Here is a 21,566-nt window from a genome sequence, read left to right on the forward strand (position 1 = left end):
GTGGCTAAAAGCAAGCTTAGTGGAGAATATCACACCCTTCAACATTTATCTGACAAAAATAGGATGTCATATTGAAGAGTTTGGATTTGATATACCGCCTTTCACTCCCCTTCAGGAGTCTCAAAGCGGCTAACATTCTCCTTTCCCTTCCTCCCCCACAACAAACACTCTGTGAGGCGAGTGGGGCTGAGAGACTTCAGAGAAGTGTGACTGGCCCAAGGTCACCCAGCAGCTGCATGTGGAGGAGCGGAGACGCGAACCCGGTTCCCCAGATTACGTGACTACCGCTCTTAACCACTACACCACACTGGCACCACACTGGCTCTCTCTTATTGCAGAATAATAATAATATTTTTATTATTTATACCCCACCCATCTGACTGGGTTGCCCCTGTCACTCTGGACAACTTCCAACATATATAAAAACATAGTAAAACATTAAACTTTTTTTTAAAAAAAAAAAACCTTCCCTGTACAGTGGTACCTCAGGTTAAGTACTTAATTTGTTCCAGAGGTCCGTACTTAACCTGAAACTGTTCTTAACCTGCAGCACCACTTTAGCTAATGGGGCCTCCTGCTGCCACCACGCCGCCGGAGCACGATTTCTGTTCTCATCCTGAAGCAAAGTTCTTAACCTGAAGCACTATTTCTGGGTTAGCGGAGTCTGTAACCTGAAGCGTATGCAACCTGAGGTACCACTGTACAGGGCTTCAGATGCCTTCTCTACTTGGCTCAGGGGGTCGTATAACTCCACACCCTCCAACATTTCTCCGATGACAACAGGGACGTCCTAAGGAAAAGTGGGACATTCTGGGATCAAATCAGAAACCAGGGCAGCTTCTGTAAACCTAGGACTGTCCCTGGAAAATAGGGGCACTGAGAGGGTCTGGGATATTCCATAGACTTATGGGCATTATGGCCAACATAAGCTATGTCCATAAATCCATGGAATATTGTCCAAACCAGGGGCAGGATTCAACTAAGCTTCATCCAGAGTAAACTCATTGAATTGAAATTAATGCACCCAGTTTAGTCATATTCATTATTTTCAGTGGGTCTACTCTGGGTAGAACTTAGTTGAATCCCATCCTGGAACCCAGAAACTTTTTGCAAAATGTCAATATAACTATAAAAATGGTAAGAGCTGCTCTGTTTCATATGGATTGCCTTGCCAGACGCAATCGCAATGCAAACAGCATTCACCACCAACTGGGTATGAACTGCCCCCTTAATTTAAATACAGTCCCTTAACCCAGATCTTGTAAACAGCAATTTTGCATTGTATCAGCATGAGTCGTTTATAGCACCAATATAAGAAACTGGGGGGGGGGGTCAAGTTTTTTTCCTTAACCCCCCCCCCAATAGAATATACTACTAAACAGTTATTTATTTTAATAGGGTAGCTATTAAACAGACATGGCAATATTTCACACACATAAAATTGAAAGGGGGAAAAGCACCTGAGAATAATATAACAAAACCAACATTAAAACCTAGCCTTGGAATAAAGCCTGTTTGGGAAGTAAAAATAATTCATGTTAAATATCAGCTGCAGGAGTTGCTCCAAAAGCCCTCAAACAAAAATTTGAGATTACATGTGCCATTGTTACTATTCAATACAATAAAGGTAAAGGTACCCCTGCCCGTACAGGCCAGTCTTGACAGACTCTAGGGTTGTGCGCTCATCTCACTCTAGAGGCCGGGAGCCAGCGCTGTCCACAGACACTTCCAGGTCACGTGGCCAGCGTGACAAAGCTGCTCTGGCGAACCGTCACCGGAGCAGCACACGGAAACACCGTTTACCTTCCCGCTATAAAGCGGTCCCTATTTATCTACTTGCACTTAAGGGTAGTTTCGAACTGCTAGGTGGGCAGGAGCTGGGACCGAATGACGGGAGCTCACTCCGCCGCGGGGATTCGAACCGCCGACCATGCGATCGGCAAATCCTAGGCGCCACCCGCGTCCCTGGTTCAATACAATACAAAGCCCCTATTATTCTCCATACTTGCGACGTAACAAGATAATTCCTAAACAATTATTGGGACGTCTTACAGAAAGAGGCTTGAAATATCAGATCTGCTCTCAAGTAAATAGAAGTACTACTAGAAAACCATCATCAACAACAACTATTCCTCAGAGGGCTTCCCAAAGTCCAACATGCACAGATATTCAATGGACTTGGCATATTTACAGCTTAAAATTATACTGAGTATGTGGTCTAAAACTGCTTCACACCAGGCCTGAGTGTGAAGCATATTAGATTTGCATTAAAAGAAAATCCATAACAGGGAGATATTGATATGAAGTTCATAAAAGTGCAGCCATCCACGTAAATTTGCAATTGGCCAGTCACATTTCCCCCATGGATTGTTTTCCCCTTTGCATTGTCAGTTGCCAGGATTTAGACATTTGTTATTTCAGTGCTATCAAACAAATCAATTTTTAAATGTTGCAAGAGCAAAAACCCTTGAAAAGGGAGCCATTTTTAAAATGCTGCACCTGTTTGTTATTACATATTAATGCATTGGTAAAAAGTGCAATGGGACGTTTAACCTCGGGTTGCCAATCCTGGCTGACAACTTGGGCTGAAATTAGGGCAATGCTGCAATGTGCTCTATGTGGGGCTACCTTTGAAGGTGACCCGGAAACTGAAACTAATCCAGAGTGCGGCAGCTAGACTGGTGACTGGAAGCGGCCGCCGAAACCACATAACACCGGTCTTGAAAGACCTACATTGGCTCCCAGTACATTTCCGAGCACAATTCAAAGTTTTGGTGCTGACCTTTAAAGCCCTAAATGGCCTCGGTCCTGTATAACTGAAGGAGCGTCTCCACCCCCATCATCCAGCCCAGACACTGAGGTCCAGCTCCGAGGGCCTTCTGGCAGTTCCCTCCCTGCAAGAAGTGAGGTTACAGGGAACTAGGCACAGGGCCATCTCGGTAGTGGTGCCTGCCCTGTGGGACGCCCTCCCAGCAGATGCCAAGGCAACAAACAACTATTTTACTTTTAAAAGACAACTGAAGGCAGCCCTGTTTAGGGAAGTTTTTAATGTTTAATAGACTATTGTATTTTAATATTCTGTTGGAAGCCACCCAGAGTGGCTGGGGAAACCCAGCCAGATGGGCGGGGTATAATATATAAATATATATGCTGAAGCCTCTCCATTTTGATTTCAAGCCTGCTTAGAACAGTGGTTTTCACACTTTCTTCTTTATGGAAATATAGGAATGTCAAGAGTCTACTATCAGGTCAAGAGTCAGCAAATTTCCAGGTTTATTAGGCAAAAGACCCTTCCTATCTGCAGTGTCAGGGACTGGCTGGACAAAGGGGAGTGGTGGGAGGCACCAGCCAGAGCATTGGTGGTGGGACACTGGGGAGAGATCAGCGGGAGAAGATGGCTGGATGCTGAAGGGGCAACAGAGTTTAGTGAGCAGGGGCAGCCGGTGACAGGAGCAGTTCAGACTCCGAGGCTGAAGCAGAGGAGTGGGTCTCAAGAGGCTGCTGAAGAACCGAATAAATATTCCTTGTGACAAGTCCCCTTCCCCCATGGTCTCCAAGAATGCACAGAATAATGAGGAGAGCAGAACTGAGGCCAGACGTGTGCAGGTGCAGTTTGAGATTGTCCTGGCAACTGCTATATAGGGGCAAGACCTTCTAGGAAGGGTTGCTGAGTTGCAAGCCATTTCCTTGTATACAGAGCTAACTTCACTGATAATGGAGGCCTCTGTCTTTCATGCTGATCCACCTTTGGCTCCAGCCCTGACAGCCAGCTACCCAAGCCTTTTAACTGAAGATGTCAATGAGTCAACCTGGGACTGTGTTCCTAGAAAGCATGTGCTGTGTCACTGAGCCAGGACCACTTCCAAGGACAGCAGTCTTTCAAGAAAAATTTGTGTCCAACACAGAAATTCCAACAAGGGCATGTTTCAGTTCACACGGGATACTGACTGACAGCCCCCCCCCCCCCCCGCAGGGGGTACTCAAGCTGGAATCTGAAAAATAACTTCTTCCTGTGGGATCAGAAACTATCAATAACCTGAATACAATTTCTTTCCTGAAATGAGCTTTTTGTGTGTGGATTGTAGTTCTTGAGGGTTTATAGTATTCCCTGTTATTTGGGATTTGGCAGGTGGTTGTAAACTTCTAAAATGTAAGCACTATGTACACTGAACACTTCCTTGAACTTATGCATTGCAGAGGAGAGGAACACTGTTGAACAATCGCTCTTTCAAATAAACACCCACTATTACTGATAGTGTCGTGCCCCTGAGCGGCTTTTGTATTGCCCCAAACACAATTATGAGCTCACGAGGAAAAACACTTCAGCTTTATATCTCCTTTTTAATTTTTGCTCACCAAGGTTATGTTTTTAAGATGTTTCCAGAAAATGGTATCTGTGAACAAAATCACCAATCCTTAAGCTCCCCAATTAGAGAAAAAATAAAAATGGAATCAGCGTAGAACACCTGGTCTGAATGTGAAGGAAATTATGCCTTACTCAATCAAATTAGCAGAGCTGAATCACCTCTGCAATTATCCTTCTCATCATTACCAATGCATGCAATTGATACATGAAGAAAAATGTCCCTTTCTCCTCCCTTCCTCCCCATACACCCTCAAATGACCAACGCTTATGCTGGCAACTAAAGCCCGAGAAACCTCAGTGCATTGACCCAGGAATTGTTGATGAAAAGAAAAACCAAATGGTTTAACATAATGTCTCTATCTTCAGACCTACCAATTACGAGAAATACCAATAATCAGTAGCCTGTTAAATTGGGACTTTTAATAAGATGTTAAAGTAGGAGGCAGCCTCTTAGTTTCTCTTCACTGCTCTCATTCCCTCTCCAGCCAAGAATACTTTTACAAATGGCGATTGCAGAGGCTTGGGGAGCCCTTGAGAAAGTCCTGGGAAAAGATGATTTCTGATGCCCTGTCAGCACTGTGCACAAAGCATCTTGCCTAATTAAAAAGATGGATCCCACTCGTTCTGTTCTCTTGGATCCAAAGGCATTTTTGCTCTGTTCCAGGTGGTGAGGCAGATTGGTGTTCCAGGCCAAGCAGGGCTGCAAGGTGAAGGAAGGCAAGGCTTCACTTTCCAGGTAGCACCCTGGACAGCTCCGATAGAAGCTGAGGCTAGAGTGAGATGTCTAAAAGGTGGCCTTTTTCTACTGTGACTCTCTGCTTGTGGAATGCATTCCCTAGGGAGAATTGCCTGGCACCTTTGTTGCTTTGGCTGCCAGTCAAAAACATTCCTCTTTTCTTTTCCAAAGGAGGCCTTTGGCTAATCAAACCATCTATGACCTTTTAATCTGTGTGTAGCAGGGTTATTGTTTTTGTTTGTTACTACAGTGCTACCTCGGGTTAAGAACTTAATTTGTCCCAGAGGTCCATTCTTAACCTGAAACTGTTCTTAACCTGAGGTACCACTTTAGCTAATGTGGCCTCCTGCTGCCGCCGCACCGCTGGAGCATGAATTCAGTTCTCATCCTGAAACAAAGTTCTTAACCCGAGGTACTATTTCTGGGTTAGTGGAGTCTGTAACCTGAAGCGTCTGCAATCTGAAGTGTCTGTAACCCGAGGTACCACTGTATGTTAAGAACTTTTGTGTTTTTATATTGTATACTGCCCTATGATCCTTAGGTGAAGGGCAACAGAGAATTGTTGTTGTTGATGATGATGATGATCCGTACAAGCAGAAAGAAATACTGCTTCTGCGAATGGCTATGCTAGACTGAGACGAAAATACTGGGGCAGTCTCTAGCTCCGCCTCCATTGGGAAAAGCCTCTTGCAGTTAAAGGGTTCTTGTTTGTTTTAGGAGATGGTGTTGGGAGTATGGTGGCTCTGCTGTAGCATTCAGGCTGGAATCCTCATGCTCCAAGGACATCAGTGCAACTGCCTCAAGTCAGAGAGGTAGACACAAGATGGGCTTCTTACTTGTTGGAGTTTGAGCAAGTGGGATCTCCATCACCTCTTCAAAGTCCAGGGCTCCCTGTTCAAACTGGGAACTTTTGCTTGACTCCCCCTGGCTATTGTGTTGTACACACCAGCTTTTGACAATGGTCTTTCGACAATAGCTCCCAATTTTGAATTGCTTCAAAATCCCAAGGAATGCCTCTAAATCCACTTCAAATGTTGGTTTGTTTGAAATTTCGCTGGCAACTTGTAGCTTTAACATCGCACTTGCAAGGCTCATGTATACTACGCTAAGTAAAATTGACTGCTTTCATCAGGAACTGGTTTATGAACTACTAATGCTTTGAAAATTAGATGAAACCAAGCACATACTCACTCTTGGAAGAAAATGCGCTTGACTTAGTGGGTCCCTGTGGTTTGTCATTCATAACCACGAAAGACATTGATTTAATATGTTACCAAGACATAAAAGCAAGATCTTAAAATGCTGCAAGCAGCCCTATTGTCTCCGAATGAGAGTCTAATATTAGATTGTAAGGATTCAGTGACCAAACCCATTCCCACTATATGAAATATTAAAGGGCAAGTAATTTATTTTAATCTCTTTGCTAGCATAATATTCTTTTTTTAAAAAAAAAATGCATCAAAGCAATTTAACATTTAGTAGCATGAAAGTTCCTCATGCCATACATAAAAATCCTCCAGAAAATCATTACTTCTTATGGAACCCATTTAGAAAAGGTAGAAGCAGACTTGGTATTTTAGCAAAACCTGCTTTAGGATGCAATTGCAGTTCTGCAACTATAATGGAAATACAGAAGACCTTTGTAATATGAGGAGTTAGTGGTGTACAGCAATGTTTCCTCTCATGCTTAGACCTCCCTTCTGAAGTTAACCAGCTGCATTTCCTATCTTGTGCTGTGTGTACACTAATATTTTCTTGGAGGTCCTTCTTTAGGGTTCCCTCACCATCCAAGGTGATGCAGGTGGCTTCTGGGGAAAAGGGCCTTCTCAGTGTAGGCACCTTCAGTGTAGGCAGTGTAGGTGCCTTCTCAGTGTAGGCACCTTCTCCTCAGGGATGCTCCTACACTTGTTGTCTAGGCTAATCTGATTTCAGAGCCAGGTGAAGACCTTTCTTTTAATTTTTCTCAGGTCTTTTATTTCTGTCTGATCGGTCTCATTTCGGTTGAGTTTATTGTTTGTATGCTACTCAGATTTTTACTGTTTTATTATATATTTATATGTTTTTATTCATATATTTTAAATGTGCTTTGTTGTGGTTTTAAACATGGTAAGCTACCCTAGGAATTTTACTTATGGGCAGGATGTAAATCCCCTCAAACAAACAATTATATACCTAAAACAGAATTGAATCTGTTGCCCACTCTCTCCCCCTTACCACAAGGTTATTTTCAGATACTTTCTTGAATGCAGATCAAAGTGCTGGGACAGCTTCAGCACATGAAAGACATGGTTGTCCAACACTCTTAGATATATCTTCAGACCTCCATAGAAGGAAAGAAGCAGTCTGACTCTAGAAAGGAGACACTCTGTGTAAGGCGCAAAGGTACACAGAATGAAGACTCTCGTCAAGGGAAGACATTCTCCAACAGAGGCAGTACAAAGAATTTCAGCATGAGAGTTTATACCACAAAAAATGTGTCAGTGCAATAGCCTGTGGTTTCAACTTCACACAGCTTGCTCTACGAAACTCAACACTCATTTTTACCTGACAGCAACTTACTTCTGATATAAACTCACTTCTTCTCCCTTCCACAGAAAATAGCTTCTTTGCTACATGGCCTGCCTGAGGGCTTCCCAGAGACATCTGATTGGCCATGGTGAGAAACAGGATTCTGGGATTGGACAGGTCATTGTTCTGATCAAGCAAGACTCTTCCTGGATGAGCTTCTGTTGAAATTACATGAAATTAGTGCATGCAGCAGGAGGGAGTAACATGCCCATTGGCTGTTCCAGTCCTCCATGCACTTATCAGATCTTGTGTAAAAGCTTTATATATGCAGGATATATTTGTGTGATCTGTGTCAGTTGCAGATTGTGGAGGGTCTTCAGGCAAGACAAGCTCCATGGGCTCCCTCTCCCCCGGTGACCCCAGCTCATCACTGCAGCAAATCTAAGGGGCTATTGTCAGGGATGCCCTCAGCAAATGCCCAAACAGCCAAGTTTTGATGCTGGCCCTTCATGGAGGTCATATCCAGTCTCAGTGCTTTGATTCTCCATGGATTCTATGCCATCTGCCCAGTGCAATGATGGCTATTGGCCTAGATGGCTTTAGAAGAGAGTTAGACAAATTCATAGAGAAGGGGGCTATTGATGGCTACTAGCTATGATGGCAGAAGGCAGTTGAAGGCAGAAATACTTCTGAATACCAATACTTCTGAATATCACAGGAGAGGATACTGCTATTGTGCTCAAATCTTGCTTGCTGGTTTCCCATGGTGAGAACAGAATGCTGGACTAGATGAGCCACTGGGCTGATTCAGTAATCTCTTCTTATGTGCTGGAGTTGTGTATGAATTTATGAAGTAGGCAGAGGTTATCTGCATTAACAGTTAGCAAACAGGTTAAGGCACAGCTTAATTCCAGAATATAACTGTAAGCTGATTTTCTCATAAGCAAAGAGTTTTGTTGCAACACCTCAGGCCTGGAAAACCCCTCCTCCTCCTCCTCCTCCTCCTCCTCTTCCTGCTTCCCTTCAATATGGCAAGCAGTATTTCAGAACAATTCCAAACAAACTTGCCAGCTCACTTAACTGAGAAGGCCAAATCAGCAATGCTTGTGAAACTCATGTTGTGCAATGGGAAGCCATGGGAGTCTTCTTTCTCAAAAGGGATAGCGAGCCAAGGGAATTTGGGCAGGCTGGAGCCCTCCCAACCTGGTTAAAACTTTTCTGTTTGGGTGTTTCAGTTTTTTAATGATGCATTTGCATGTTGTTGTTTAGTCGTTTAGTCGTGTCCAACTCTTTGTGACCCCATGGACCAGAGCACGCCAGGCACTCCTGTCTTCCACTGCCTCCCGCAGTTTGGTCAGGCTCATGTTTGTAGCTTCACAAACATTATCCAGTGTTTCCCAGTTATTCCTTAAAATAGGAAGGGAGAGGACATTTTTGAATGGAACACAATGCCCAGGTAGCATTGACCTGTGATGGGGTCTTCTCAGTGGCAGTTCACCATTTGTGGAATGCCCTCCTGGAAAGGTGCCTCTGTCTCTCCCATTATTAACATTCAGGAGGAACTTATAAACATCCCTAATAACATATTTGGTCAAATCCCAAACTGAAACCAACATATTTGGCCAAATCCCAAACTGAAACCTTGGCCAAGTCAGGTGGAGACAGCCCAGATTTCCCTGGGTCAGATCAGGCTTCATGGAATGATCCTGTGCTGTCGGGGGGGGGGGGGGTATCAGGCAGGAGAGAGAGGCAGACACCCCCACTAAATTCCCCATGCTAGGAAAGCAGCAGATCCGATCAGGATTGAATCCTCTGCCCACCAATTTAAAAACCCCAAGGAAAGATTAGCCCGGCCTCCAAAATTGATTTTGGGTCAGGTCAGGTGTTCCCCAGGTCAGCCTGAATTGGGCGGGGACTGTGCAGATGCTGTTCCTGGGAATCTCAATATTATTAGCTGTGAAGCTACATGATTGTTCTTAAATGTTTCTAGATATTCTTATTTTTAAATTTATTTTAACTTTACAGTTTTCACATTCAAGGGGTTTGCTACCCTGGGTTCCTTTATGAAGAGAGGTGGGGTAGAAATTTAATCAGTAATAATATTTATAAAAATAAAAGTAATCATACATTGTGCAAAATCACCCAGTCGCCTGTTACGTATTGCTGCAATATCTTCTCATACCTCCATAGCCTCTTTCAGTGGGAGTTAAAATCGTCTATCACTTGTTGCGACTGCTGTCCTGCCTGGATAAGCACATGTGAGCCACTCTGATAAACTAGACCAATGCTTCTTCTAGTCTGTTGTCCTATTTCTACTAATAGCCAGCCAGATGATCTCTTAAAGCCAGCATGTGAGGCATGACAGCAATTATGCCTTTCTGTAAAACTGGGGGTTTATTTTATTTATCTTAAGTCTACTGCCAAATCAACCCAAGTCTGACAGGCAAGAGGGAGCATTCTCTGCTCCAACTTCTTCTGTGCCATAGATATTTTAAAAAAGAATCTTTCCCATGCCTCATTAGTTGCATGAACTTACCCCAAACAACAACCTTACTCTGGCAGTAATACTTTTTGCTTTGCTTTCCCTTACAGATGCCAAGATAAACATGATACCAGGTCAGCCCTTCATTTTTAAATTTTTTCCCCCTTACACTTTCTCTCTCTCTCTCTCTCTCCTTTCTTATATTCCATCTGCCCTGTGCCTTAAGACAGGAACATGCTGCCAATATTTTAACGAGGGTCAGCTCAAGCACATTTCCAGTTCAGCTAGCAATATTTATCTCTCATGCAGAGGAAAATGTTTCTCTGCAGCTGAATGCAGAAATTCTTCCCTTGCAGCCTCCGACGTGTTCCCCAGAACACTAAAAATCATTTAACCCTCTCAAACAGCAGGCGCTCCTAATTTCTAGCATTTGAACGATTCCATTAACAGGTGAGGGAAGGCCATCTAGAACGAGGGTTAAAAGTAAAGGGACCCCTGACCATTAGGTCCAGTCATGACCGACTCTGGGGTGGCAGCGCTCATCTCGCTTTATTGGCCGAGGGAGCCGGTGTACAGCTTCCGGGTTATATGACCAGCATAACTAAGCCACTTCTGGCAAACCAGAGCAGCTCACGGAAATGCTGTTTACCTTCCTGCCGGAGCGGTACCTATTTATCTACTTGCACTTTGACGTGCTTTTGAACTGCTAGGTTGGCAGGAGCAAGGACCGAGCAACGGGAGCTCACCCCATCGTGGGGATTCGAACCGCCGACCTTCTGATTGGCAAGCCCTAGGCTCTGTGGTTTAAGCCACCCGCGTCCCAAGAATGAGGGTTGCGATGCACCAAATGTAATGCAAATTAATAACTAGCACTGCCCTTCTAGCAGTATTAATGGACCATTTGTCCCAAGTGTTGACTGCAGGGACTTTCACACAACACTGTGCATTGGGGCAAGGTAGAAATGAGGGAGAAAGTGGGCTTGCAAGTGATTCTGGAGTTTATGCTAAGCTTCAGAGGGGTATGGGGAAGAGAAGGAAGGAAACCATGTGAAACTGGAAAGATCAGAACAGCCTCAAGTTTTTTGATTCTGGTTCAAATAGGGATTGGCAATATATAAAGCATCTAGATGAGCATCTAGATGAGCATTAGGCTCCAGCATCATACCTCCAGCATCATACCACTATAGCAGCATCATTCCACTTCAAACAGCCATAGCTTCCCCTAAAGAATTATGGGAAGTGTAGCTTGTTAAGCCTGCTGAGAGTTCTACAAGAAAACAATGACCAGAGTGGTGATACAATGACTACTGTAATTGACACAAGATAATACCACCAAGGCAACTATCTGTAACTAAACGTCAATAAAAATGGGGAAAGTAGTTTCGTTCCCAAATATGTTTTATCTTAAACAATAGCAAACACAGTAAATAAAGAGTTCACTTGTGGTTCGGTGCTCATTTCTTCTCTTTCCGAATTAGATTTTGTCTTGAACAATTGCAAATGCAGTAATAAAGAGTCCACTTGTGATATACCAAGTGCTTTTTTTCTGAAAAAATGGTCAGGGGTACTCTCATTTTGACTCAAGGAAATCACAAATTTATAGTTCAGTTTGGGAAAAACAAATACAGTCAATGGGCAAAAGTACAAAAATTCACAAAATGTTTAGGGGTATGCGTACCCCTGAGTCCCCCCAGAAAAGAAAGCACTGGCTATACCAGTGGTTCAGTGCTTAGACGTTGTTCCAGTAATCCAACATTTCATCGCTAAAGAGCTTAGTCATCAAGTTTTGTAGTAAATAATATAGAAGAGGAGACAATATGTAAACAACTTAAAGCAGGGGTATATCTGTCCCATCTCTATGTTTCCATCGGGAGAAGCACAGAAAGAGGACGACATCCTTCATTTTGTTAAACCTCCTAAACTACCTAGATGAGCATTAGGCCCCAGCATTTAAGCAGCATCATACCACTTCAAACAGCAAAGAATTGTGGGAACTGTAATTTGTTAAGGCTGCTGAGCGTTCTGCAAGGGCAACACTGAGACAAAGGAGAAGGAAGCTGACAGGCAAAGCCACCCCACCCTGGACTGGTTGCAAGGAAGAAGATTGTAGGTAGAGGCTGGCTGAGGGCAGTCTCCACTGTTTGTGGGGAAAGTATGCAACTTGGTTTTATTTTTCTAGGAATAAAAAGAGAGGCAGGAGGGAGAGGGAGAGAGACTCTTGCAGGGGAGGGATTAAAGGACTTTCATTTAGTACCCCAATCCAGCAGTGGGATGAGGTTTCCCTGCAAATCTTCATTCACATCGGAATTCCTTCCCCACAGTCTTCATTCATTATTTGGGAGGTTCCATTCAAGGTTCTATTGATTGGTTAAGCTAATATAGATCACGGCTGGAAGACACTTCTAAAGTACAAGACAGCAGATTACCAAGTACAAATGGTGGGATTCTTTTTAACACCCGAATGTAGCAAAGTCTTGGATTTGGCAACCTTCACGAGGGTCATGAATCTGAACTCAAGTATTTGTTAAACACCCTAAATCATCTTGCGATTTCAGAAGTGGCCAATTTGCGTCAGCTCTGTACAAGAGGCACTTCACCCAAAAATGAGCGGCAGAAACTAAGGCTGCTGAATCCAGTAAGTTCTCTAATGAATTCCTGTCACTCTAGAAAAGATAAGTAGGAGGAAAAAAAGAATACTAATAAAAGTACATTTCACATTCTGCAGAAGTTTGGTATTTTGTTTTTTTCTGACCCTGAATTAATCTGGAAAGCAGTTAATTTCTAGCTTCAAAGACTGCTTCTTGTTTTTGAAGATAATAAACATGCTTCAAATATCACACAGCAACAAAGGGTTGATTAGACATATTTAAGCATGAATAGTAGCTTGTCAGAAATAAATTACTGTGGCAGTAATGTCATGTCTAACTTCATTTCTGTGGAGGAGAAATACCACATTATTTTTTTTAAAAAAGGAATGATAAAAGTTTTCCCTTTTGTCCTGACAGTTATTTAAAATTAAAAGTTGATTGCACACAACAAGATTTCCATCATTGTTGTACTCTAGAAGAGTTTATCTCTGGTACACTGAAATGAGAAGTAGTGTTACTGCTAATATTTGGGTCCTAAGCCATTTAGGGCCCCAATGGTAGGCAACAGCACTCAGCACTGGATCCGTAAAATGAACAGGCAGCCATTGAAATTATTTTGAATATTGGTGTGATGAGCATAAGCCTGTCCACACCAGTTAGAAGCCTGGTGGCCACATTCTGCACCAGATGCATCCCTAGGAACTGGAGCTCTGATTCTACAGCACCCTCACACCACATACTTCAATTCTAGGCTAAACCTTACTCCACATTTACACTGATCTTTGTGAGTGTCGAACCCAACTCTTTGGTTGGGGGAGGGGCAAGATGAGGCAAGGTGAAAGGGGCACTCTGTAGCCAGCAGCAGAAGTTCAGTCCCTCAAGTCTGCAGACCAGAGAGCAAGCCAGAAACAGAAGTTTTTATTGTTTCTCTTCATTTCCTCTGACCTATTGTTGTATAGAGGTATCCTTGATTATTTGTCTCATCTCCCTGCAGTTCTCTCTTTTGGCCACAACAATCTGAATTCCTGCCTGCCCCGGATTAAGGTCCACTATGTGCTTCAGTCCTGGCAAGGATTAGGAAAAGCATTAATCCAAAATGCACAAACAAAACAAGTCTTAATCCATGTAGAGTTAGCATGAGAACATCCTCTCATCATGCCAGAAAGGAAGGAAGGAGGAAGGAAGGAAGGAAGGAAGGAAGGAAGGAAGGAAGGAAGGAGAGCTCTTACCTGCTACAGAGACTTTGGCTGTCCGACTGATGATAGCTCCAATACCTTCTAATGATGCTTCACATTGATAAAGGCCCTCATCAGGTTTATGGTGTCTGGAATGGACTATGTTTTGTATCAAAAGAGATCCATTGGGAAACTGCTGCCTTCTCTCATCCACTGCCAAGTTTAAAAAGACTCCATCCTTTTTCCATTTGATGACGGGAATCCCTTGATCCGATTCTGCCGTGCAGTTGAGCAACACGTTACTTCCTCGCATGGTGACAGCATCCGAAGGCTCAATCAGGAACCGCAATGTTGTAAATCCCTTAACTTGTGTGCCTGTTGGGATAAATGGTGAAGAATAGCCCAGTTAGTTCACTACAATCCTCAAAAAGCAACTTTTTGGTCTGGGGAACATTGAGATTGCCTCTGAAGAAATGATGCTAATGGATAAATTCCTTTAATTATGGTTGAAATTCCCACTGATATTTTGCCTGCGTTAAAAGCATGCAAATCCACCTCAAATCTTGCTTTAGGAAAAAGTCAGGCACAACTTAGGGTTGTGTGGCCCTTCCAAGAAAATTAAAATCATCCCTCGCCTCACCTTGTCAATCTGCCTTGAATTTTCTTTTGGCAGAAAACTGGTAGCAATTCTACAAATGCTATTTTAGAGAAGCTTCTCTTTCTGAGCAAAATTTCAACAAGGATATATTATTACCTTATCAATCTATGCAAACCAAATAATGAGAGAAGAGAGACCAATCTGTAATTTAAGCAGCCAACCCAATCTCCCCACAGCCTCCGAGTCTCCAGCCAAGATAGCATACAGAAAAATGAGCAGTTAACATCAGATTCAGCCAACAGCAGAGGCCCAACAACAACTTCTGCTCAACTTATTTCTTATTTAGAGGGCTTAGCTGGGATTTACTGTAAGTGGTTTATTACATCTGCGCCAGCCCTCTGCACTGAGATGAATTTTACTCCCAAGAGGACTGCTGTTATTCGATAGAGCTCTCTCAAATGAACAAATTCCTAGGGAAGAGAAAGCAAATTCTGAATGCCACCAATCCACTTGGGTGGAACACCAAAGTACAGTACACATCTCACTGCCTGCTGTTCTTTGCAATTTCATAAAATCCAGTGCAACAGCTTCCCGTAAAAACTGAACTACAAGAAAGACACTAAAAAAAGGGCTCTATGAGTTTTCATATCACTAACCTCTATTATAAAGGTTTCAAACTGTGCACTTGGGGACCATTGGATTTCTCAGAAACTTATCAAAGGTTTCCAAGTGAAAAGATTAGACATGATGACGGTTGCAGGCAGGTTATACTAGCACCTGGCTAGAAACTTTGAAGGCATCAGTTTACATTCAGCCGCAGACATGAATTGGTAAGGATGCTTCAAGTATTTTATCTTTGCGAATCCCCGTCAAGCCTGACCTGATCTGCACAGCCTTGATTAAAGTATGGACCAGAACTTAGTTATCTGTAAGCTTCTTCACTTTCTGAGCATGCCAGCTCAAAATCCTATCAAATTACCTTTTATAAATGCATGTTTTGAGAGAAATATTTTTAAAATACTATTTAAGTACTTATTTAAATTTCTGTGAGGTTTTTTTCCCCCCTTCTCAAGTCACATATCAACATGGAAACAGGATCAAATAGGTGGGAAAATAGACTGAGTCACCCAACCTATGAATTGACTCCGTTCATCCCACTCAGTCCACAACCAAGGTTACAGGCTGGAACTGCCAGACAGCATTTCAGCAGTCAGGTCCATGTCTTTTTAGTGTGCGTAGATCAGCCTTCACTAGCCTGGTGCATCAAGTTATTTTGGACCAGGGATGATGGGGGATGTAGTCAAAAACATCCGACATCAGCCCTGACCCAAAACATATGGAAGGCACCAGGTTGTCAAAGGCTGCTGTGAACATTTCCTTTCTTTGGTGTACATCTAATAACTTACACTTTATACTATCAGATGTACATCTAAGAAACATGATGTCTACACATACTAAGAAGATTTTCATGTTGCTGCTATGGTTGGTGGCAACTTCTCATCAAGTGTACGGTTGGTGAGAAATACATATTTGTGTTATGCAGCCTTTTCTAAGTCTCCAGATGTTTTTGACTACAACTCCCAACGTCCCTGACTACATTTGCCACACAGGCTAGGGATGATGGGAATTATAGTCCAAGACATTTGGGACAGTTTCCCTGCCTTTACTAAGGATGGACAGTGTGTCAGTTTCGGATTCTTTCATTCAAAAGTCCATTCCATTATGTTGTTAAATCAGACTACATTTTTTTTTTAAAAAAAAAGAAGTATGAAAAATCATATATAAATATTTTATCTCAACACACGCATTTATAAACTTATTTTACCCTAAAGCAATTGTGAAATAATACTGTTAATCTGTTTTAAATGGTACATTTTATGAGTTGAGAACTATAGCACAAAATTTGAAAAGGTGCAAATTCCAACAGATAATTACAGTATATGTATGCATTGGTTTTGGTCTCTGGCATGCAAAGTAGGTCAGTTTGCTTTAAAATGTGGACTGTGCAAAATTCTTCTTCCTCCATAGTTTTTATTGCACTCATACCTGACCCCATTCATAGCCCAACTTCTAAACTCCATAACATTTCCAAAAATAATTCTCTACTTTCACTGACACTTTAAAAACAATAGTCGTAGAATAATCAGGGACGTTTTGTATGCTCCAGTGAAGATGCCATTCGCTTTAGCAAAACCATTTAAGACCTTACGCCAGTGATCTATTACCGCAGGAAAACAATCCTCGTATTTTGAAATAGTGGTGCTCTGTCAGTTTTCAGTGTGCCGAGTACATAAAGTCGCAGGAGTTAAACAAAGATTAACTCTATTTTTTGTGCAATTACCCCAGCCATTGAGTCACAATTTCAGCTATTCATATTCACTCCAAAAGCTACAGTTAGCTGAAAATTGCTTTGGTAGACGATGCTTAACAGTTTGAGTGACTGGTGAAAGAGTTTTGGAAGGGGAAAGAAGGGAAATCACCTCTGAAATATGGTGCCTGGAGAAACCAAGGTGAAGAAACAAGAGTCACAGGGTGTTATATCACAGAATCTGTATGACTGCTGCCTTAGGAGCTGCTGGAAGAACGTTCAAACTGTGCTTCAATTCTTTTTACAGGAAAGAACAGATGTGGACTACAGGGAGGGGTGTTGGTGCCATCACTGCAGCTTACTGGGAGAGAAGAAGGGATGAAGTGATGGGGAGGTTGACACAGGTGCTTCAGGGAAAGCACCAGCTAGGGTTTATCAGGATGCCCAAACCATGCCCACCTCCCTGCCACCTCAATACTCCCATTGTCTCTCCTGTTAAGCCACAGCAAAAGGGAGCTAGACAAGGAGCATGCACTTTTCCTTGTAATGAAATCATTAGAAATATAAGTCTGTAACACAATGTGTCGGATCCAGTTCTGTTCAACCCAGCAAGGACAGACCATTGCACACAAGAGGCACAAATGGAAGAATGCTCAGGTTGTTCAGACCATTTAGCAAGGTTGCTCTGGAAGCTTTTCTGGCGGTACTGTGCTCTCTCTATAATCTCCTCCTTTGGCCAGGGCTTGGTGGGAGCACACAGGTTAAACCCCAGCCTGACAGCCCCTAAATCCCTGAGATTTGCTGTAGGCTCAACAATTGCAAGCACATTGGTACAGCCCTATCTGTTCTTAATTCATCTCTCAATGTGATGATCTCACCTTCCTTCCACCCTCACACTTGCTTTATCTGCAACTAGTTGGGGGAGGGGGTCTTGCAGGCCACCTCGCTCAACCCACTCCCTGATACAGGAAACCCAGAGGTGAAACATCCATAACAAACTTTTTAAAAGGTATCTCCTAATGTTCAGCTGAACTCTTCCCTCCTACAACTTAAGCCCATTAGATCTTTTTCCACCCTCTGGGGCAACAGCTCTCTTCTATATCTTTGTCCCCCTTCTGTGTACAGATTTTCAGGTCACTGACAAGAGCTATCATGCATTTCCACTCAGTCTTTTCTTCCCCAGGCTAAAATTGTCTGCTTTCTTCAAACTTTCCTCTTATGACTTGTCCTTCCGCACATTATCTCATTTGCCTACATCCTTCTGAAAGTGCAAAACTGGGTACCATACTCCATATGAGGTCTGGCTAGGGTCAAGTAAAGTGGATCCATGGATCCATGGGGCCGGCTCTTTTATGTGTTGCTGCCTAGCCAGTCATGGTGGTGGCCAATGGCTGGCTGGCCAACAAAGGAATTCTCTAAGACCTGGGCCATGATTAGCCCATTTGAACCTGGCTATTGGCCAGAAGGCAATGCAACAGCCAAGGGGAATACCCCTTCAGCTGGTGACCACGTGGGTCTGGATGGCTAGGAAGGAGGAAGAGAGTGAAGGTCCATTGGCGTTTGCCCTCCTATGTGTGTGACATCGTACTGGGTTCATAGGGAAAGGGTTAACTAATTGTAAAATGACTAACCAATGGAAACCCAGGGGGCAGAGTTAACTGTGTATAAGGTTGAAGCACAGAGGGTTTTTTGGAGAGTTCGAGTTGTTGAGAAGACAGTCTGGAGTTAGAAGAGACAGATAAAAAAGTCTGTGGGTTGGGCTAGTCTGGTGTGAGAGAGTGAGAGAATTTGTTAAGAGGAGACAGTCAAACAGTTGAGATAATCAGTCAGAAGGTATTAGGAAGGTATAGGCCAGTAAAGAAACTGAAGTTAAGATACTGACAGGAATATTATCTGAGAAACCATAAACTTGTTAATGTTTGTAAAATAAACTTGTGGTTTTTTTTGGTTCACTTTTAACAACTGACTGGACTCAGTGTTTTACCAGAGAGTAACTGGTTGGTGGCAGCGCGGAAGTGAGCACAGTGTTGGCACAGGGATCAATAGACCATTAAATGTCTGGGGACCCTGTGTGATCGCCACAGTCCACAACCAACGCCCACCAGGAAAATAGTGAGCGTCCATTAATGTAGAGAACTCAATTGTGTTCATTAATATCAATGGCTATACACAGTAAAACTTAGTTGAATACCACCCATTGTTTCCCAGGATTCGCAAAGTACGGTGCTATCATTGCAGCATAAAATTGCATTCCCTGGGCATTCCCTGTCCTTCCATCCAGTTTTCTCTCCTTCACGGTTCTCATCTTTGCAGCACCTCCATGGTAGTTTAAGTAGATAAGTGGCATGGACTTTGCCAAGGTCATACAGTGAGCTTCATAACTGACCAGAATTTTTGAATCCCTGTCTCCCCAGAGCAAGTAGGATTCCTTAGCCAGTAGGTTACACTGACACTGCAGAGTAGATGATTGCAGATGAAATGAACAGGCCTTGTAGTTCTTCACTAATGACTTTTTTTCCCTTTCGTACATAGTGATCAGCAGAGCAGCTTTTAAACTGATCTCTCCCCAGGGGAAAGCTGACAGGAAAACCACTGCAGCTATCATTCTGGAATTTAGCAGGATTTATCCCCTCCAAATGGTTAGACAGTGTTCTCGAAGCTACAAACATGAATCTGACCAAAATGCGGGTAGCAGTGGAAGACAGGAGTGCCTGGCGTGCTCTGGTCCATGGGGTCACGAAGAGTCGGACACGATTGAACGACTAAACAACAACATCCCCTCCAAAGGGATGAACATGCCTGCAAACTTCACCCCCAAATATAAAAGTTATTAATGTTTCCAGATAGCTAGACAGAACTTTAGCAGGGGCTGGCACAAAATCCATTGGACCTGTTTATCTGTAATTTGGCAGGCTCAATCCATTCTGGAGGGCCTCTTATGCCTACAGATGTCATCTACTTCAATCAAAATGTAAAAAAAGAAAGAAAGCACGTCCTCTTTTCTGAACCAAGACTGTATAATAAACATTCAAATGAGAAAGCAGTTTTTGTCGTTTTAAAAATATTTTAGTTAATTTAATTAATTTCATATAAGGTGGGTGAGGTAATTAAGCCTCTTCTACACACATGTATGTCAAAGGATCTTCAGATCTCAAGTGAAATTAGGCAACCTCAAACACATCAGACCAAGGTGGACTGTTTTACAAAGCATCAGATTGAGGTTCAAACATTGTTATCATCATTTGTTTGTACCCTGTCCATCTGACTAGGTTGCCCCAGCCACACAGGGTGGCTTCCAGTAGAATATAGAAATACAACAAAATATCAGGTATTCAAAACCTCTTGTGGTCAGAGCCCAGCACTGGAACTCATGAAATTCGCATTAGATCTGACTGTTGGAGGGGGCAAAGGCATGCTCAGAAACAGTGGCGTAGCGTGGGGGGTGCAGGGGGGCCCGGCCGCACCGGGCGCAACATCTGGGGTGGGGCGCTCGCACTCACAGCTCTCTGCCCCTACCTGGCTCACTCACTCTCTCTCACTGCAGTGCTGGCTGTGCGAATCCGATCCGAGCCGCCGGGTCGCCGCCCACTGTGGAGGGGAGGGTGCCAGGCGTGCGGTGCGGTGCGGAGAGAGAGCGAGGGACTATCTGGGGGAGGGACAGTGCAGCGGGGGGGGGCGCAAATTACTTGCCTTGCCCCGGGTGCTGACAACCCACGCTACGCCACTGCTCAGAAATATGAATCAAGGCTCTGTGGAAGACAATCTAACACGGGATGAAGCTCTATGACAGCCTTTCTCAACCTGTGGGTCCCCAGATGTTGTTGAACTACAACTCCCATCACCCCTAGCTAGCAAGACCAGAGCTCAGGGATGATAGGAGTTGTATTCCAACAACATCTGAGGACCCACAGGTTGAGAACCACTGCTCTAAGAAGTTATCTGTAATTATCAAGAAGTGCCATCAGCTGAACAGTTGATGAAATGGAAGTACAGTTGAGGACATGCTTCTTTTAAAACAGCTAATTTGGTTGATAGAGATTGGGTGGCCACTTGTCATGGATGCTTTAGCTGAGATTCCTGCAAAGCAGGGGGTTGGACTAGATGACCCTTGGGATCCCTTCCAAATCTGAGATTCTATGATGAGGTTCCCTACTTCAGATGGTTGATTCAATGAGGGCAGCAACAATGGTGGCAAGAAGCAGAGCTAGCAAAATCATCCTTCACAACACTTCCCTGTTGTGAGTTCATTTAACACTTTCCACGAATGCTAGAAAGGGCTTACATATGTGTGTGCCTCTGTGTGTTTGCTTTACTGAAGAAAATGGCATAGTTCAAACTTTTAATGGCATACTACCCATTTCAAAAAGTTATTGAGACATCAGGCTATACCCAACTCTGCAACATAAGACTGCATTTTCTTTTTATTGACAACAGTATAAGCCTTGAGATCAATACTCAAGCAGTATGAACATGTCACCAGAAATAAACTCTGGAAAGAAAATACAGCCCTGTATTGTGTACAGTTGGGTGCGCTTTCTTGTCGATAAGACGCAATAAAGTCAAGGAGAAAAGGGCTTTTCTGTCTCCAAATACCCGTAGTTCTCAACAGAGCTTCACAGCTGGGCTTCTGCAATCTTTCAAAAATATGTTATTTGTGTACAATAAGAAAAAAGAAAAGCACACCCTTATTTTGAATACTGCAGAAGTTTCTGTTGTGACAGGTCTTTGGCACTGTGCTGCCAACCTTAAAAAAAAAATATTTTTGCCTGAGTTTCCAGTTTGTCCCTTTAAAAATATGAACAATA

The 21,566-nt window shown here is 43.2% G+C and overlaps 1 protein-coding gene across 3 annotated transcripts in view; it reads right to left on the reverse strand.

Annotated features, from left to right (window-relative positions):
- DCC (DCC netrin 1 receptor) overlaps window positions 1-21,566 on the reverse strand; it is a gene marked incomplete at its 5' end in the record, with an annotated part of 926,289 nt that overhangs the window by 562,116 nt on the left and 342,607 nt on the right. For all 3 annotated transcript variants that reach the window (XM_083402635.1, XM_083402634.1, XM_083402636.1), the window contains one exon: window positions 13,910-14,230. In XM_083402635.1, the coding sequence (XP_083258761.1) occupies window positions 13,910-14,230 (321 nt within the window). The remainder of the gene's footprint in view (window positions 1-13,909; window positions 14,231-21,566) is intronic.

The sequence above is a fragment of the Podarcis tiliguerta genome, assembly GCF_965153285.1.
Source record: "Podarcis tiliguerta genome assembly, chromosome: 11".
NCBI lineage: Eukaryota > Metazoa > Chordata > Lepidosauria > Squamata > Lacertidae > Podarcis > Podarcis tiliguerta.